A 16,630-nucleotide genomic window follows, 5' to 3' on the forward strand; every position below is an offset into this window, starting at 1 on the left:
GTACATGAAAAAAGACCAAATACTAAGCTTATTTTTGTTAAAATGAGATTGTAATTCCCTATCCCATGAGTTAGTGATTTTAAATTAAAAGGACTGTCATTATGTAATTTGAATCCACTATCATTTTTATTGTTAATGATCTATAGTAATCAGCTTCCGTTAGCAAATGGATATGTTCCTTCTCCTCTGCGATTTTCTCTTCTTTTCCTTCTCTCCTCTGCATTGTAATTGCCAGAGGTCAATGTGACATTCTTACTATTGTTTACCTCCACTCTCAGTCTATTCTTTTCTTAAAATGCTATGCAAGTAACATGAGATTGAAACTTGTTTAAAAATATGACAGTTCCTGTAGGAAAGGACTCAACTTTGACTGATTTATTTTTATTTTCCTGTTAAATTAAGAGTACTCCAGGTTGAACTCCCAGGACTACGTGGAGATAAAGATGTGCTTTGGAGAGAACAGATTAAATTTTGTTGTAACAAAGTCGTTCAACCACGTATTTTTTGTACTTTATTTTAATTGGTACTCTGTGTGCAGTGACCACTTGCTTTTGTTGAGTCAAGAATAGGACTTCCAAATTTATGATTGAAAGGGAATTTTGTTCTATTGATAAAAAAGATCTCATGAGAGATTTTTGTTTTGGAGGTTTTTTTTTTTTTTTAAGGTGTGTGGTGGTTTGGTGTTTGACACTTTGCCATATTTAAACACATGTACTGAAACATGAAACAGTATGCCTTTTATTTATAATGCATAATGCTGTTTAATTTATAATATATAACTAGCCATTATCTAGTTTTAGCTTTGGGGATTTTGAGTTAGTTCTTACCTAATGATAGTTTAGTAAAACCATGGTGAATTTACCACTTGGACTTAGGAACTAGTAGATCATTCTGAGATTATCTCGTTGGCTTCTTTACTCTGGTCATTGTATTTACAAAGTATAGTAGCTGATACTAAGACCTTGGCATTACTGGCGGTTCTTCCCTATTTTCCTAGAAAAGTAAGGATCAGGAATGAATTCATAAAGATGAGCTTAGAATCCGCATCCACAAACATGCTAGCTTGAGTTTTAAGCTAAATTGAACAAGAACTATGTAATTTTCCTCAATTCTGTGTAATTCCCAAGGTTTGCTCTTGCATTTTGGAAATGAGGGGGAGCTGCTTAATATTATTTCTTTGAATGAAGTGTCTGTAGCTGTTGTTTCTCATTGATTCTATCCCTGCTAATTAGATTCAAAGAGAGATTGATTTATTTAAGAACTTGTATTTGGTCATTTTAGGATTAGCTAGAATAATGCTAAGATTGTAATAGGATAAGGGATATTATAGAATGTGGAACAGATTTCTTTGAATTGAAGGTGGAATACCGTAGTTAAGAGTACAAGCTCTGGAGCCCAACCTTATGTTAGTTGTGAGGTTATAGGCACGTTATTTTGACCTCTTCTAAGCCTCACTTTTCTCATCTGTGACGTTGGTATTACAGTAGTGTCTGTCTCACAGAATTATGAGTATAAATGCATTAATGGGTGTAAAGTGCTTGGCATAGTGCCTTGTGCTTGTCAAAGGGTGGTGGTTGAAGTGTTCTGTTGCTTATGATTCTGCAGTTTTAAAACTTACATTTATCTGTTTCGGAATGTGTGTGAGATTAGTTTCAATTGGCCACCACCTTAGTTTAAGTTCAGTTATAGCAAGGATCATTTCTGAAGATATTGTGCTTCATTTTAAGGCCGAATTTAATCAAGGATGTAAATGTAAGTAAATCAGAAGGAAACCTTTTCATAATCAGCGAATATCATTTTAGCATGATGGTTGGTTTTGATAAGGGGCTGAAATTCGTATAAAAACTTATGTGATCATTACAGCTGATACTTTATTGTGGAAATAACTTTAATGACTTAAAAAAAACACAGCTTTACTCACTTTCACTGAAGGTGTTTTAATAGCTTCGGCATGGTATTTTATTTTTCCACATCTTGTATTCTGGTTCCATTCTAAAGCAGAAGAATAACAGCAGTTGCATTTTGGTGTGCCGATCTTTTAGAAATTGAATGTGGCCTTGCTTAGCAAGGGTGTTTTACCTGATCTTGTTTTTGGTGGCATAAAACTCCATTGTAGCATTGAGTTTTTAAGAACAAGTAAGGACTGCTTTGTAGGCTTTCTTAAATTTATGTAGATAATATTGGGGGACTCTTCCCTCAGGATCTGACTCATGGTAGAGCTTAAAGATTTGTTTATGTGTGCATGTATGTCCTGTTTTGCTATAATTTATGTCAGTTTTTACTTAGCAGCATCCTCTGTTTTCATCCTCTCATCCTGTATGTCATTTGTGTATTGACTCCACAAATTATAAGGTCTTTTTTGTTTACAGATGTTTCCCTGTCCGTGATGAGTCTTTAGCAGGGACTCTATGTTTTTTCTGTGCACCTGCTCACCCATCCCATCCAGTTACTGTCTTTATTTAAACAATGAAAATATAAGGAACTTAATATATTTTCATGAAAAGCCCACAATTGATAATGAATGGCAGGACAAAATACAACATAATCTTTGAGACTGACATATTTTGAATTTTAAGTCTTTTACTCATGGAAAAAACTGATTGGACCCCAAGCTGCAGTGATTTGTAGATCTTGATTTATTATTCTAAATTAATTAGGTGTAGGAGCCTTTAAAATGCAAGATTTTTGACACATCTAATTAACTTATAGATTAGGTAGAGGTAGTTCCCTGTGCTGATTATATGGAAATTAGTGAATTTATTTGATGTTAAAAATTCAAATGGTTTTAATCAGTGGTGGTCTATTTTTTCCCAGTGAGTTTAGGTAGCCATTGATGGTTAATGGAATTATAATCTGATATTTAGTCCTCATCATTACAAATACACCAAACTCTCAGGATATTTAATTAATTGAAGGAAGACCATTGTCAGCCAGAAGAGGTTGTAAAATAAATGCAGGTTTATTTTCAAAAAAATACAGTAAATTCTAGGCCAGAGGTTTCTATAAGTGGACCCTCAGGAGTGGTTGGAGGCAGGTTGCTGAGTTCTTACTGCAAAAGGTAATGAATTAATATGTTTATTAAGCGTTGTCTGAGGAAGATAATATTTCTGTATGTGTACTACTGTTTTTCAAGTACGTAAAGATGTTCTGATTAATAAAAAGTAAATCATATTCAAGTGTTATTTGTAGCAACCTTAAATCATCATTCATTGTTTCAGAGTACAAATAGTGATAGCACAGTACGTTTTTGATGTGTAAAGGGGGTTCTTAAAATTCAGGGCACTGGGGACTTGTTTGTCATTGGATAACAATTTGATTTCTCCAGTTTATTACTAATAATTAGATTTTGATATGTAATTGTGTAATGTAAATTGTGACATGTAAATTATGGTTGGAAATGTGAAGCATTGTAGAGATGATGCTGTTTTTCAATTTTATCAAAAGAATTGTGCACTGAAAATTGGTCTGGTGGTAACTTTAATGACATTTTCTATACGAGCAGTGGTATTTATAGATTTTTCTTTTGCTGGACTGAACTTTTTAGGGAAAGAGAGCTTAGCATTGTTTTACTAGGAAGGGCAAAGAGCCTTATGCTGAAATGTTGGATGAATGGATGAATGAAAAAATATTTGTGTGTGGAACTAAAAGAGTTCTAAAAATGAGCTTTTACTGTTTGTTCTTTGACATAGTCTAGAAACTTAGGTCATTTGTTAGGAATGAGAGTGGATTTCCCTTAGTCCTAAACCCTTGGAATGAGCTTTTATGGATTAGGGTAAAGATTTCTGAAGAGCCAGGGCTTTGAGGGTTAGGAGTACTCTTCTTGAAGGCTCTAAGGATCGCGGTCAAGCTAGGAGTTGACTGCTGAACCCTGTTCCTTTTTATCTTGGGTGGTGATCCCAATTTCTGTTTGTGCCGTACTTGTTTCTTCTCCAGGTCTTTCCTCTGACATTCTCTAGAACTTGACCCCTCGAAGTGTGGGCACGAGACCAGCAGCACTAGTGGTCTTGGGAGCTGTTTGGAGATGCAGAATTGCAGGCTTCACTGTAGGCCTGGTGAATTAGAGTCTTCATTTTAACAAGATCCCCAGACGATTCATGTGTTCACTACCATTTGAGAAGTGCTAATCTAGAATATAGTATCAGACTTTTGTTCCAGCCCTAAGTTGTTTTTTTAAATGCCTAATAAAAAGGGTAGAACTGTTTTCAGCTACTGTCTTATTATGCTATTTATTTAGGTTTTGTGAAGACTGATAAAAATCAGTCACTTTTGTAATGAGTCTTTAGACTTAAAGTAAATATTGTCTATATTAGAGACAGAAAAAAAATAGCCAGTGACAGGCTCTGCTGGATATTTTACCACAGTAACAAAACGATTGGGAATTTTGATGTCCAATATTGACTTACTAGGAGGTGGAGCAGAAAAGCTGGTGTTTACCAACAGGACATGGCATTTAAAATGCTGCCATTCCTTAATGACCAGCAGGCTGGCCTGGCAAGGCTATGAAGAATGGCGGATCAACTAGGGGACTTACTTTTTTTGTTTTGGACCATCACATTCTCAGGATTCGCGTAGGAAAGACTTGCTGGAAGCTAAGGGAAGGGAAGAGGAGTGGTTGCTTTTGTTGACTCTGGAAGAGGGGTTTGGATCTCATAGAACTCAGAAAACCTTAGAGGAACAACTTCAGGGGTAAATAAACATTTCCCATAAAATTTTGTTTGCTCCTTGTAATTTCTCATCTTCCATTTGACTTCTCCATTTCCATTAGCCGCTACTTTCAGATAATCCCCAGTAGTTGTTTTTAACCCAGCACGTCTTCCGCCAGCCAGGCCTTAGCTCTGTCTAATTGAGTTTGCGTCCTTCACCTAAGCAGTGATTCTCAAATGGGGGCAGTTTTTTCGTATTCCCAGAGAACATTGAAGATATTTTGGTTCTCACAGCTGGGGCTGTGGTACTGCTGGCATAGTGGGTAGAGGTCAGGATGCTGCTGGACATCTTACAGGGCACAGGACGCCCCCACAGCAAAGAGTTACCCAGTCTGTATCGCTGAGGTTGAGAACCTCTAACATGGATCACTGTCTACCTGTTTCCAATTTAGTTCTCCTTCCTAGGTTTTCAAGAGTTCCCCAGTGCCCATGAAATGAAGTCCAAACTCCTTGCCTTAGGATATAAAACAGTTCATTTAAAAATTATTTTATTGCTTTCATACCTCATCTTTTGCTCTTAAGGTTGGCCCTCTACTAGTGGCGTATTTGTGGTTTTCCCTTAATACCACGTGCCTGTTTGCCTCTGTGTACACATTTTTCATAGACTACGATACATGTCTGTTTGTCTATCTGTATCTATCTATCCATTCACCCATCCATCCACCCACACTTACTCCTCCTTTAAACTGCTCAGGCATCCACCCTCTCTGTAAAACCTTCTTTGTCTCTGCCCTTGATTGGTACCTTGATTATTTATGCATTTATTATATCACACTGAGTATGTTCTATTTGCATGACTTTGTTACCTACACATTATATCCTCTTTTTGAGGGAAAGGTGTGTGTTTTGCTCATCATTGTATTCCAAGTACTTAGAATAGTTCCTGATACAAAAGTAGGCTCTCAGATGGTTAGTTAAAAATATATTTTTTCTGGGCGGCCAGTTAACTCAGTTGGTTAGAACATGATGCTTATAACACCAGGGTTGCTGGTTCGATCCCCGCATGGGCCACTGTGCGTTGCGCCCTCCACAACTAGATTGAAACAACTACTTGACTTGGAGCTGATGGGTCCTGGAAAAACACACTTAAATAAATAAAAATTAAAAAAAAATACAATTTTTCTTTAAGGGATAAATAGTAGTCCAAATAATTTGGAAATTAGTTTACAGATGAGATTTTGCTATAATTTACTTTCTGTGCAATGAGACTTCTTTACTTAGTCTTTTTGCCTCACTATCATGATTTCTGTTGCTGCCCTTTTTTTTCAGATGCCATTTGTCTTCTGTTGTTTATAATGGTATTTTTAATGGTATTGATACCTTAGGTTTTAATGTGCAGTATCGCACAGAAGGTTTTACTTTTGAATTAGACTTTACTCTCTGGCTGTGTATTAAGGAAACGTAAATCTGTAATGGCACATGTTTGGGGATCTCTTCTTGCCTAAAAGGAAAAGTCTTAGGCTAATTACAGGTTTGGGTGTGGGGGTAGGGGTGGGGATGAGGGTGGGTGTGGGGTGGAGGGAGAGGAGTGATGAATTCCTCTTTGGAAAAACAAAAAAAACATGAGAGCTCTTGGGGAGGGAGAATGCTACATTGGATTGATTTAAAACCTTTTCTTCTATGTTCCTTTAATGCACTACTCTAAGCAAATGCACTAATTGTAATAACTGGGTCAAAAACAAGTTTGAATTTGTGAAGGCTCTGAATAACAAGAACATTTAAAGCAATAATTTTCTGGCTTTCAAATATATGACTAGAATTTAGATGTCCTAGTGTAAGTCCTTGACAGGTTGTGGTTTTGTTTAAATAAATACTGTTTGATGTGTTGAACTTTTCTGATAGGATAATCCTTAGCCCAGACATTTTCTAAAATACAAATTTTAAATCAGTGAAAGCTTCCTGAGGTTATATTATTTTTGCTGTATATCAAGTCCTTGTAGTTGTGAGCTATGTTACTAGAAAATGTTCCAAAGGTACATTTTTATTCTCATCTACCAAAGTTGCTTGTCATGTAGACATAGAGGGTAGTGAATTGATTCACAATTACACAGAGGTGGAAATGTTTTAGCCTCACGAAACTTTACCCACTGCTATAATTTTTGGGCAGGTAGGTAGACTGGTTGCCTTTCTTACTCAATTTTAATCTTTTTTCCCCTCTTAAACCAAAGACAAACATAGCAGAGGCCTATTTGTGGAGTGGAGAACCTAAATTGCACAGAATAATTTCTATAGGCATTATTTACAAAGTCATTTTGAAATTTAGAAAGCAAGTGTTTTCTTCAAATTGGTTGTCTTCATACTGGAAAACTTATTTTTATGTATTTTATATATTTGTCTGGCTGTGACACCTTTTCTGAAGAAAGTTAATTTAATTATTTGCTCCAACAGTCTTGTGACAGAAAGATGAATAGACATAGATTTTCTTATTACAGGTCTTAAATCAGATACATTCTTAGGAATGTATCAGTATTCCTTAAAGGGAAAAAATTATACACAGATTCCCTTTCAGATGCAAGTTAGTGCAAATGTGCTACAATTAAGAGAAGTAAGATGGTAGAAACTGTCATTAATTTTCACATATAAAAACCCTGCCAACTACTAAAATTAAAAATAAAATCCGTTTTTTAGGCATTAGCTTTTTAGTTTAAATGAGGGTAGTTCTCAGGGAATAAGGCAGTGAGATGAGGAACAGGAAAGTATGTAATTTTTTTTTAATACAGAAAAATACATAGAATTTTTTTTTACTTGTATTTTGTGCCATTGAAGCCATTTCTTCATATTGCAGTGAGAATAGGTAAGTGCCAGTGGAAAAAAGTTTGCAAAGCATTTACTTTGCTGATAAGTTAATTTCTGTTCATTAAAGTCTTACCAAATCAGATTATAATGTATTTCTGTAAAACATCTGTTGCTTTATATAATATTGTTCAGCCTGTGTGGGTTATTTTGGAGGTGTGTATTGGGGGTGGGGGTGGGAAATGGTGGGGGGTGATAAAGACATTAGAGGGGGTGTCTTAGGTATTTTACTTGTTTTCTACTCCACCATTCCTGATATCTTCTCTCTGTTCGTCATGTTAGTTTAGATTAGTGTGGGGGATGTTAGGAGTGGCCTGGTCTCTTTCCTTCTTTTTCCTAGCCAAGGAAGTACCGCCTGGGGATGCTGGAGGAGAGGCTAGTTCCGATGGGATCAAAGGCACGAAAAGCAAAGAACCCTATTGGCTGCCTTGCCGACAGGTGTAAATCAGGAGTACCCATCAATATGGTTTGGTGGAACAGAGTCACAGAAAACAATTTACAGGTAAAAATAATTTTATTAGACATTTTTTGAAAGTGACTATCTTGGCTGCTTTCTGTGTCTGTGAGGTCGGTGGGTGTGAGATTGGATGGCTTAGATGATATACTTAGGGGACTTTTTTTTTTTTTTTTAATCAAAGTGAGGTTAGTGGCCCATTAACGAACTCAATGATTTTTTTTTGGTGGCTTTTTGAGCTTTCTCTGCTTGTATATTTTCCTATTCTTTTACTAAATTTAGTTTTTCCCTTTTGAATATTGTTAACATTTAAGTTCAATTATTTTTAATACACAAAGTTATTCAGGGTACTATATTTAAAAATCACATTATAAAATTTATTACAGAAAATATCATTTATTTGGAATCTAAACAACAGGAAGCTCCATGTGTTGCCTTTTTGGAAATAAAAATTGTACGTGAACAAACTTGTTGAGTGTTCTCTCTAAAGCCACCTTCAATAGTATGTTGTTATAGAGTTATTACAGATACATTTTAGTCTTTGACTCTGCCTTATCAGTGCTGAATAAGGAAAACAAATTTTTATAATTCAAAGGCTAGCTTTTGTACAAGATTCTGAAGTACCTACAAAATAATTGAATCATGTTCAATTTCAGTTTCAATTATACTTGTTTATTCTCATTAAAAAATTGGTAATTGTATGATATAGATCTATTAATCAAAATTAACAATTTATCTAGTAGTAGAATGTCTTTCCTTCTTTACTTTCTGAGTAAACTGGTACTTTTGATATATTGCTAGCCAAAAGTCTATAATCCCACATACACATACCACAGGTAAAAAGATAAAACAAAGTTAACAACTTCGTTTTATTTCTGTCATCAACCTTGTTTTATAAAGGTGTTTCACAATATTATGGTCTGTTCAATATTAATACTATAGCAATACCTGTGTTGCTTTGGGCACATAAGTAAAGAAGTTATTCTAAATATTGCAAAACATGGTGTATATAACCAGCTGAAATTTTGGTAGTAAATATAAAGATAAGGAAAAACTTGAGGGGAGGGGTCAACATAATTATATACTTAAAATTTCAGTGTAAAGTTTTGGATATGTCAATTATGAATAGCAATATAGTTTACTGAATTTTTGTCTGAGATCAGAAGGAGCAAGATTTGATGTGGATTGTTAGAATTATTTTTCAGTTTTTAAAAGAAAGTCTGAAAACAGATCGGATCCTAACTGTGTAAGAATAGATGCAGGTGGGACTGGGACTGCTTGTAGGTCGTGGAGTGAAACGCTGTAAATGCAGACCTATAGCCGCTCGACCCCCCCCCCCCCCCCCGTACTCCCCTTATCCCAGTGGCATTAGTTTTCATCACAAATTGTTACGTCAACATAAGAATATTTGCTAGAATTTTACTTTATTTTTATGTAAAACAGCTACTAATAGATTTGCGTTCGGTGTGAGAAAGATTGAATTGGTGTTACCTGAATCGAATATTTCAAATATTATTATTTTATGCTTCAAATGGTTCTTTTCCTTTAATGACATAAGGAATACCTTATAGCTTGGTCTAATAATGGCGGGGAGGGCAGTAGTACCTCCCATTGTGATAAGTATTGAAAAATATGTCCCATGTTGAAGTATTGAAAAATACCCATGTGGTCTCCATTACCATCCGTGTGGGCTCCTAAGTTGGGTACCTGGTTACTGTTGATGCAGAGAGCAACGAGTATGTCAGTGCATTATTTGTCTATAGTGAGGTTTTTATCTTTTTGTTGTATAAGAAAAATACTTTATATAAATCAGTTCTATACTAGTATTTTGTTAGTTTTGTATGATGCTTTCTTTTTAATATTGTATGTTTTTCACATAAAAAATTTAAAGGATTGTATTGCCAGATAAATTAATCATTCCTATTTCATTTTTCTTTCCTTTAAAACTTAGGTTTTCTCAATCTTAACACCAGAGAAATATTTATATTTTATTTTAGTAATTATAGCTGTGTTTCTTAAATGGTTACTTTGTGCCAGGCACTGTGCTAAGCTCTTTACGTGCTGGGGGTGCCAAAAAAATGTATACACATGACTTGTATTCATCTTTTGTTATCGGTATATATTATTACAATTTTAATACAGTTTTTTCCTTAAATGTGTATGACGTTTTTTTGGCACTCTCGGTATATTGTCTCTTTTGGTCTTCTTACAGCTTATGGGATGAATGTTATTGTTCAGTGAAGAAGCATCTTCAGAGAAGCTAAGTAACACGAAGGTTAAGTAGAGGAGCAGAAATACAGCTCTAGTTCTACTAGAGCTTTAATTGGTTTAATTAACTAACTGATTCACTGAACTTCTGTGGGGCACCTTTTCTGAGGGTGAGCAAGTGTAACGTGGTTTTCCAGACATGGACTGGGACTTATGCATAACTTTGCAGTACTTGTAAGGTCAGCTCTTTTCCCTTGTGTTTCATCTTTTCCCGTGACATTTCACCACCTTTCTTTCTGGAACTTGAAATATTTCTTTACATTGATTTCTTATTCTTGACCTAAATAATGTCTTTAGGAGTTTTTCCACTTCTGAAAACAAAAGAAAACCCACCAAATGACCAACAAACAAAAATCTTAAAACAGAAGAAAAACTTTCTCTGAAGGTTTCTACCTGAATCATTCATAATGGCATTTATTCTCTCCAGTGCTGGATTACTTTCAAGAGCCCATGATTCCCAACCTTTTAGTGCTTAGTAATATTTTTATTTATTTTCTACCAAGAATCTCATGATATGAAAGGACATTTGTAAAATAGTGACACATGCTTTCATTCTAAAAAAATATGTAGTATGTTAATTGGAGAATCAAAGAAACTTAGTATTTTCCTTAGTCTTTATGGCTTGGTGGAGACTAAATTTAGTCTTCAGGTGACTGTTTGAGTTATTGATAATGCCCATCTGGTCTCCATTACTATGTTTCTGGATTTCCTACTTGGGGACCGTTGGACTAGATTCATTTTTTTCACTCATTTCTTTACACCCATTTATTCCTTCAATGCCTACAGTTTGGTGTCATCAGAATTTTCGTGAAACTACTCTCAAAGTTTGTCAGAGATCTCCTTCTTAATTGCCAAATCCAGCAGTTATGTTCAATGCTTAATACGGCTGGCCACCTTTTTAGGTTTGAAACTCTTTCCTTTCTGCTTTCCTGACTCTCTGTCTTATCCCTCGCTTCTTGTGAGTGCCTGTTCTTTGCTTTCCTCCGTATGCCCAAGATTCCTAAAATTTCATTTCTATTAGAACTCTCTTCTGAATTCCAGACCCAATTTTTTGTGCCTTCTGATACCTTTGCATGTAGATGTATACACCTATATCCCACTATCACCGCAAATTGGGCATGTAGACTGACCGTATTTTTCTGTTCTCCAAATATGTTTTTTTAAAAATATTTTCTTATATTCCTTCTTTAGTTAATGGCTTTATCTTCCCAGTCACTTGAGGCTGCCTATCTTGACTTCTTCCCCGTCACCCTCCACAGTCTACCATTTATTGTGAGAAAGCAATTGAAAGACAATATATTGGCCAAGTCCCATTTGCCATCATATTAAGGCTTTGTTTGTCCCCATTTGACAAATAAGGAAATGGCAATTTTGAAAAGGCTCATTGTTAGTAAGTGATAGAGCTGGGATTCTAGTCCAGATCTATTTAATTCTAAATCCTGAGATTTTCCTACTATATATCTGCCTCTAATCCCCATTCTTTAAAATTCTGCAGTTATCTTTCTCTGCTTTCCTTTTTCTAACACTACCGACTCGTTTGTACCCCAAGTATATTTTCTGAATAATTTTTGTTCTGCCTTTCTAGGTCTCTTTCTCTAACCATCCACACATACGAAATTCTAATCACACGGAATCTTTCATACCTCATGTAATATGAAGTGCATTGTCAGTTCTCTGTACCTTTGTATCTCTACCATTGTTAATTGAGCCTGAAAAAAAACTTTCCTTCCTTTTCCTTCAAGAGTTAGATCAAATGCTACCACCTCTGTGGATACTTGCTCAAACAACTCAAAGAAAAAAAAATTTTTCAGTTTCCATAATACTTGATGTTGTTTAACAGTTATTGAATTCTGTTTTATATTGTTTACTTACCTGTTTGTCTTTTCCTGCTGGATTGTAAATATTTGAAACTAGGCATGTGTTTATTTTTGTATCCTGAAAGTATTTTGCTTATCTCTAAATGTTACCATTTAATTTTCTTTTATTAGGTAATATATGCAATTTGTGCTCATTTATTCTGAGACTTATATATTTTAAAAAATTGATCATAAGCTTTCCAGGATTTGTAGCCATCATATGTTACCATTGCTTAGTTTTATTATCATAACTGATTTAAAACATAGGATGGTGATATAATTTTTTTGTTTCTGTTTGTTTATAGGATGGTGATTTCTTTTGAAATGTTAGAGGCTCTTCTGTTTTTGTTAAAACTCAAAGTTTACCATTGTCCAGTATTCTTGATACTTTTCAATTTTCTGAGCCTGGTAGTAGTCTTAATTACTTCTTGACAGTGTCGTTAAGTACCAAAGCTTCTCCATTTTGTATTTTCCCTATGATTTTAGCCTAGACACCAAGCACATGGTAGGTGGACGGTCACCTGAGACTCCACATTTCTCCTGATTGCAAATTCACTTATCTTTTCCTCAGTCTCTGCCTAGGAAGTTTACCCATCCCTCTGCCTGGTCAATCTGTACATTGAATTCAAGATTTTTCATTTATTTTATCATTACACTGTTCTAATGCTGTTGTTTAGTAATGAAATATTTTATCACCTACCTCTCAAAATTGTTGTGAGGATTCAAATTTCCAAGCAGTTAGTAGATACTAAATAAATGTCCAATCCTCCCATTTCACCTTATCATTCTTAAGCTTGGTGTTATATTGAGATATGTATGGCATCGTGCTATATGTGGAACGAGGCAGTGACTCTAAGTGTTTTTTAGGGGCTCACATTTTAATGCTGATGCACTTGAATATTTTAAAAAATTAGTTTCAAAATGCTTTTTTTGAAGGAATAACAATGTGTTCCCATCGTTTGCTTAGGAATTAGGTGTCAACTTGAATGAAAGGGTGGGAAATGCATGATTCTGTAGACTTCTCAGGAATTTCCGGTTCAGAGTTTGCGAAAAGTAATGACATGTCATGAAATTACATTCATTTGTCTCAGACCTTTGGAAATAATTGGATTATGAATGATGAGTTATTAGTATTACTATTTTATCTCCAAAGTGGTGTGAATGGATGAGAACTGTTGGACTGTGGGTGCGTTAGGAGATTCATCCTTGTTTGTCAGCGTCTCATTTGATGGTGTTTTTCCCCCTTGTGGTCTGATTAAATGGCATTTCTTGTTAGAAATGTTTAATTATAAGACTGTTCACGTTAAAATCTCTTGTCCCATAAAGTCTGTGAATTCTGGTTGCTTGTTACTGGTGCTTGTAAGATTCCAGAGAGGTTTTGCAAATTTACTGGGTGTACTTGAACCTTTAGTTTGTTATATGGTGAGGTTTGGTATTATTTCAGGTGATTTCTAGTCTCTAGGTCCAGGAAATGGGATCATTTGGGCTTTAGGTGGAATGGATTTGAATTTATAAATGTGAAACTTCAACCTATCTACTCAGGGCTCCTCAGGACTTTGAAAAGCTATAGAACTATGGTGTAGCTAAAACAGCATTACTGTGTATGTGCTACTTTCTGACCCCATCCCATCCCACACCCTTTTCTTTTCTCCTCTTTATAACTGCTATTCTACACCTTTAACATTCTCCTAAAACCTACTTAGTCCCCCTCTATCCCTTGAGTTAAATGACTTCTGTTCTTCAGAGGGGGTAAAAGTCATTGAGAATGAATGACCTCATTTGTCAACTTTCTACCTGTGTACATTTTCATTCGTACCCTTAGTATTTTTCCTCCTGCCTCAGACAAACAGGTGTCCCTGTACTACCGTGTTTTCCTGAAAATAAGACCTAGCAGGACCATCAGGTCTAATGCATCTTTCGGAGCAAAAATTAATATAAGACATAAGTTAATTAATATAAGACATAACTCGGTCTTAACATAAGACCGAGTCTATAATATATGATATGATACGTGATATGAAATAATATAACGTAACATAACATGATATAAATAATATAATATCGGGTATAATATAATATAATATAACATATAAGACTGGGTATAATATAACATAATATAATATAATACCGGGTCTTATATTAATGTTTGCTCCAAAAGATGCATTAGAGCTGATAGTCCGGCTAGGTCTTATTTTTGGGAAAACACGGATATGCTTCAGAACCTGTCTTTATTCTTTCTAGCAATTTACTCCATTGTTTGTCCCGTTTCAGTTTTAGACAATCTCTCCCTTGATACTGATTTCTTCCTCCTCGTTTATAAACATGCCATGTTGAAATCGCTCCTGTTCTAGAGGAACGCTGCATGAGGAAATGGTCTGTGGTCAGTACTTTTGGGAAACTGCGATACAATTTGAGAAAGGCTTTCTGCTTATTGTGTCTGCTTTTTCATCTTTCATTCATCCCTTAATTCCTAGCATTCTGCTTTCACTTTGACCACTCTAAAATTAAATCTTTTTGATAAGGTTGCCTAACTACCAAAAGTAACAGTTCTTACTTGACTGCTGCTGCATTTGACATTGGTGACCATTCCTCTTTCCTTGAAACGTTCATTCTCTTGCTCTTAGACTGTTCTTCATTAGTCTCTTTTGGGGACCTCTTGTCCTCTTTGCGCTGCCCTCAGGAACTCTCCCAGCTCTGTCCTTGACTCTCTTCTCCTTCACTCCACATGGTGCCCCTTGGTGATCTCACATCTTCATTTAGCTGCTCCCTATTCACATGGGACTCCCAGGTACATTTTTTTATTCTCCCATCCTTTCACTCTCAATTCTAGCTTCTTCTGAACATCTGTATGCATAAGACTTTTTAAATTCAGCATGTCTACAGTGAACACCCCATCTTTTCCTTCAAACCTGTTCTTTCATGTACACACATCTGTACACACTCATTCACAACTATACACCCACTCTTTGTCTTGGCCATTGATATCAAATGGTTGTCTAATTTGTGAGCTCTTCTTGACTCTTCCATCTGCCTCATTGGCTGCATCCTTCAGCCAGTAAGCTCTGTTGATTGTACAACTTTGAAATTATCTTCACTTTCAGTATTCCTGGGTTATAACGTAGGCCTACCTTCATTTCTTACCTAGACTAGTATTATTGTTAAGTCTACTATCTGGTTTCCTGCTACTGGTTGTATCTTTTAAACCACTACCTGGGTGATTATCTGATCTTCTAGTTTTTGTCATCTGTTCTTTGTCATTAGAATAAAATCCAAATCCCTTAGAAAAGTAGCCAAGGTACTTCTTGATCTCCCTCCTGATTACGCTGCAGACTTACTGAAGTGTTTGCAGTACCATGAAGAGACCCAAGCTCTTGCTGCATCTGCCTTTGAACATTCACTTTGCTGGTTGTGTCCTTCCCTCTGTCTTGACTCAGTAAACGTGTCTTAGGATTCAATTCAAGCATGTGGTCTTAGACCTAATTAGACAGCATTAAGGATTAAGAATAGATAGCTTTTCCCTAGCATTTACATTGCTCTAATAAATGTCTGTGTAACTTTCCTCATAGGCTAACCATGTATGGCACACTGTACATACTTAATATTTTTTTGATCTGTGGATGTTCTGAGCTGTTAGGGATGTGGCATGAGGTTCAGGGTACATTGTATACTTGTAAATGCCAGTTCAAGAGCTTGTGGAGCGCAGTGCCTGTGCTATGTCCCTTCCTTCTCCGCAGCCTAGCACCGTGCCTGGCACAGTGTCTGTTATGTATTAGCTACTCAAATAATTCAAGGAATGAACCTGCACTAAAGGTTATCTGGCGAGATGAGTCTTTAGTCTAATATCAGTCCTGAAATTTAGTGCCTTTTACATTTTCTGAAATTTTTCTTTTGATCCAGTTTCATGACGAAATGTCATCATGGAAAAATGTTTGAAAAACCTTAATGTATGTCAAATTTGGTGATTAAATGTGGCAGGGTCTTTGTTAGATAGAATGCCTCTAAGTAAATTTCTCTTACTATGCAATGTATCTATGGCTATAGACAGAAGATGTGTATAGGTACGGAAGATAGTTAAAGCTATAAAAAATAATTTTTGCATCTCTGGAATGCTGTGAGGGTCTCACTGTCCTGGATTACTCATTAACTGACCTAAATGGGTATTTTTTTTTCTCTTTTTAGGGAGAGTAATATTTTTTTCCCAGCTTTATTGAGATAATCAACACATAAATAGGGAGAGTGATATGGAGAGTGAACTAGATGGTAACTATTAATGATTACTGTTATTGGAGGACTTTGACATGTAAATCAATTTTAAGTGGAAGAGGAGGAGTTCACCTGTTTTTGTTTTTAAATGTCTTCTATCATCCAGATACAGATTCTGCTTTTTTATATACATTGGTTCTACTGGTCTCCATTGAAATATTGCATATTTTATTTGAATTCTTACAGTAATACCACTCCATTCACTGGTGGTGACATGCAAAGGAAAGGGAAAGGTGTAAGTGGCTTCATGCTTTACAAATCTTAAGAAACTTGCCTAAAACATTTTTGTAAAA

At 35.6% G+C, this 16,630-nt stretch overlaps 1 protein-coding gene across 6 annotated transcripts in view; it reads left to right on the forward strand.

The window, feature by feature from the left end:
• PAN3 (poly(A) specific ribonuclease subunit PAN3) overlaps positions 1 to 16,630 on the forward strand; it is a 137,926-nt gene that overhangs the window by 36,463 nt on the left and 84,833 nt on the right. For 4 of the 6 annotated variants that reach the window (XR_004422803.1, XM_033103821.1, XM_033103822.1 and 1 more), the window contains exon 5: positions 7,837 to 7,998. The exons of the other annotated variants lie outside the window; for them this stretch is intronic. Coding sequence is in view for 3 of the 4 variants with exons in the window: in XM_033103821.1 (XP_032959712.1) it covers positions 7,837 to 7,998 (162 nt within the window). In the remaining variant the exon portion in view is untranslated. The remainder of the gene's footprint in view (positions 1 to 7,836; positions 7,999 to 16,630) is intronic. 6 annotated transcript variants of the gene reach the window in all.

The sequence above is a fragment of the Rhinolophus ferrumequinum genome, chromosome 4 (assembly GCF_004115265.2).
Source record: "Rhinolophus ferrumequinum isolate MPI-CBG mRhiFer1 chromosome 4, mRhiFer1_v1.p, whole genome shotgun sequence".
Lineage (NCBI taxonomy): Eukaryota > Metazoa > Chordata > Mammalia > Chiroptera > Rhinolophidae > Rhinolophus > Rhinolophus ferrumequinum.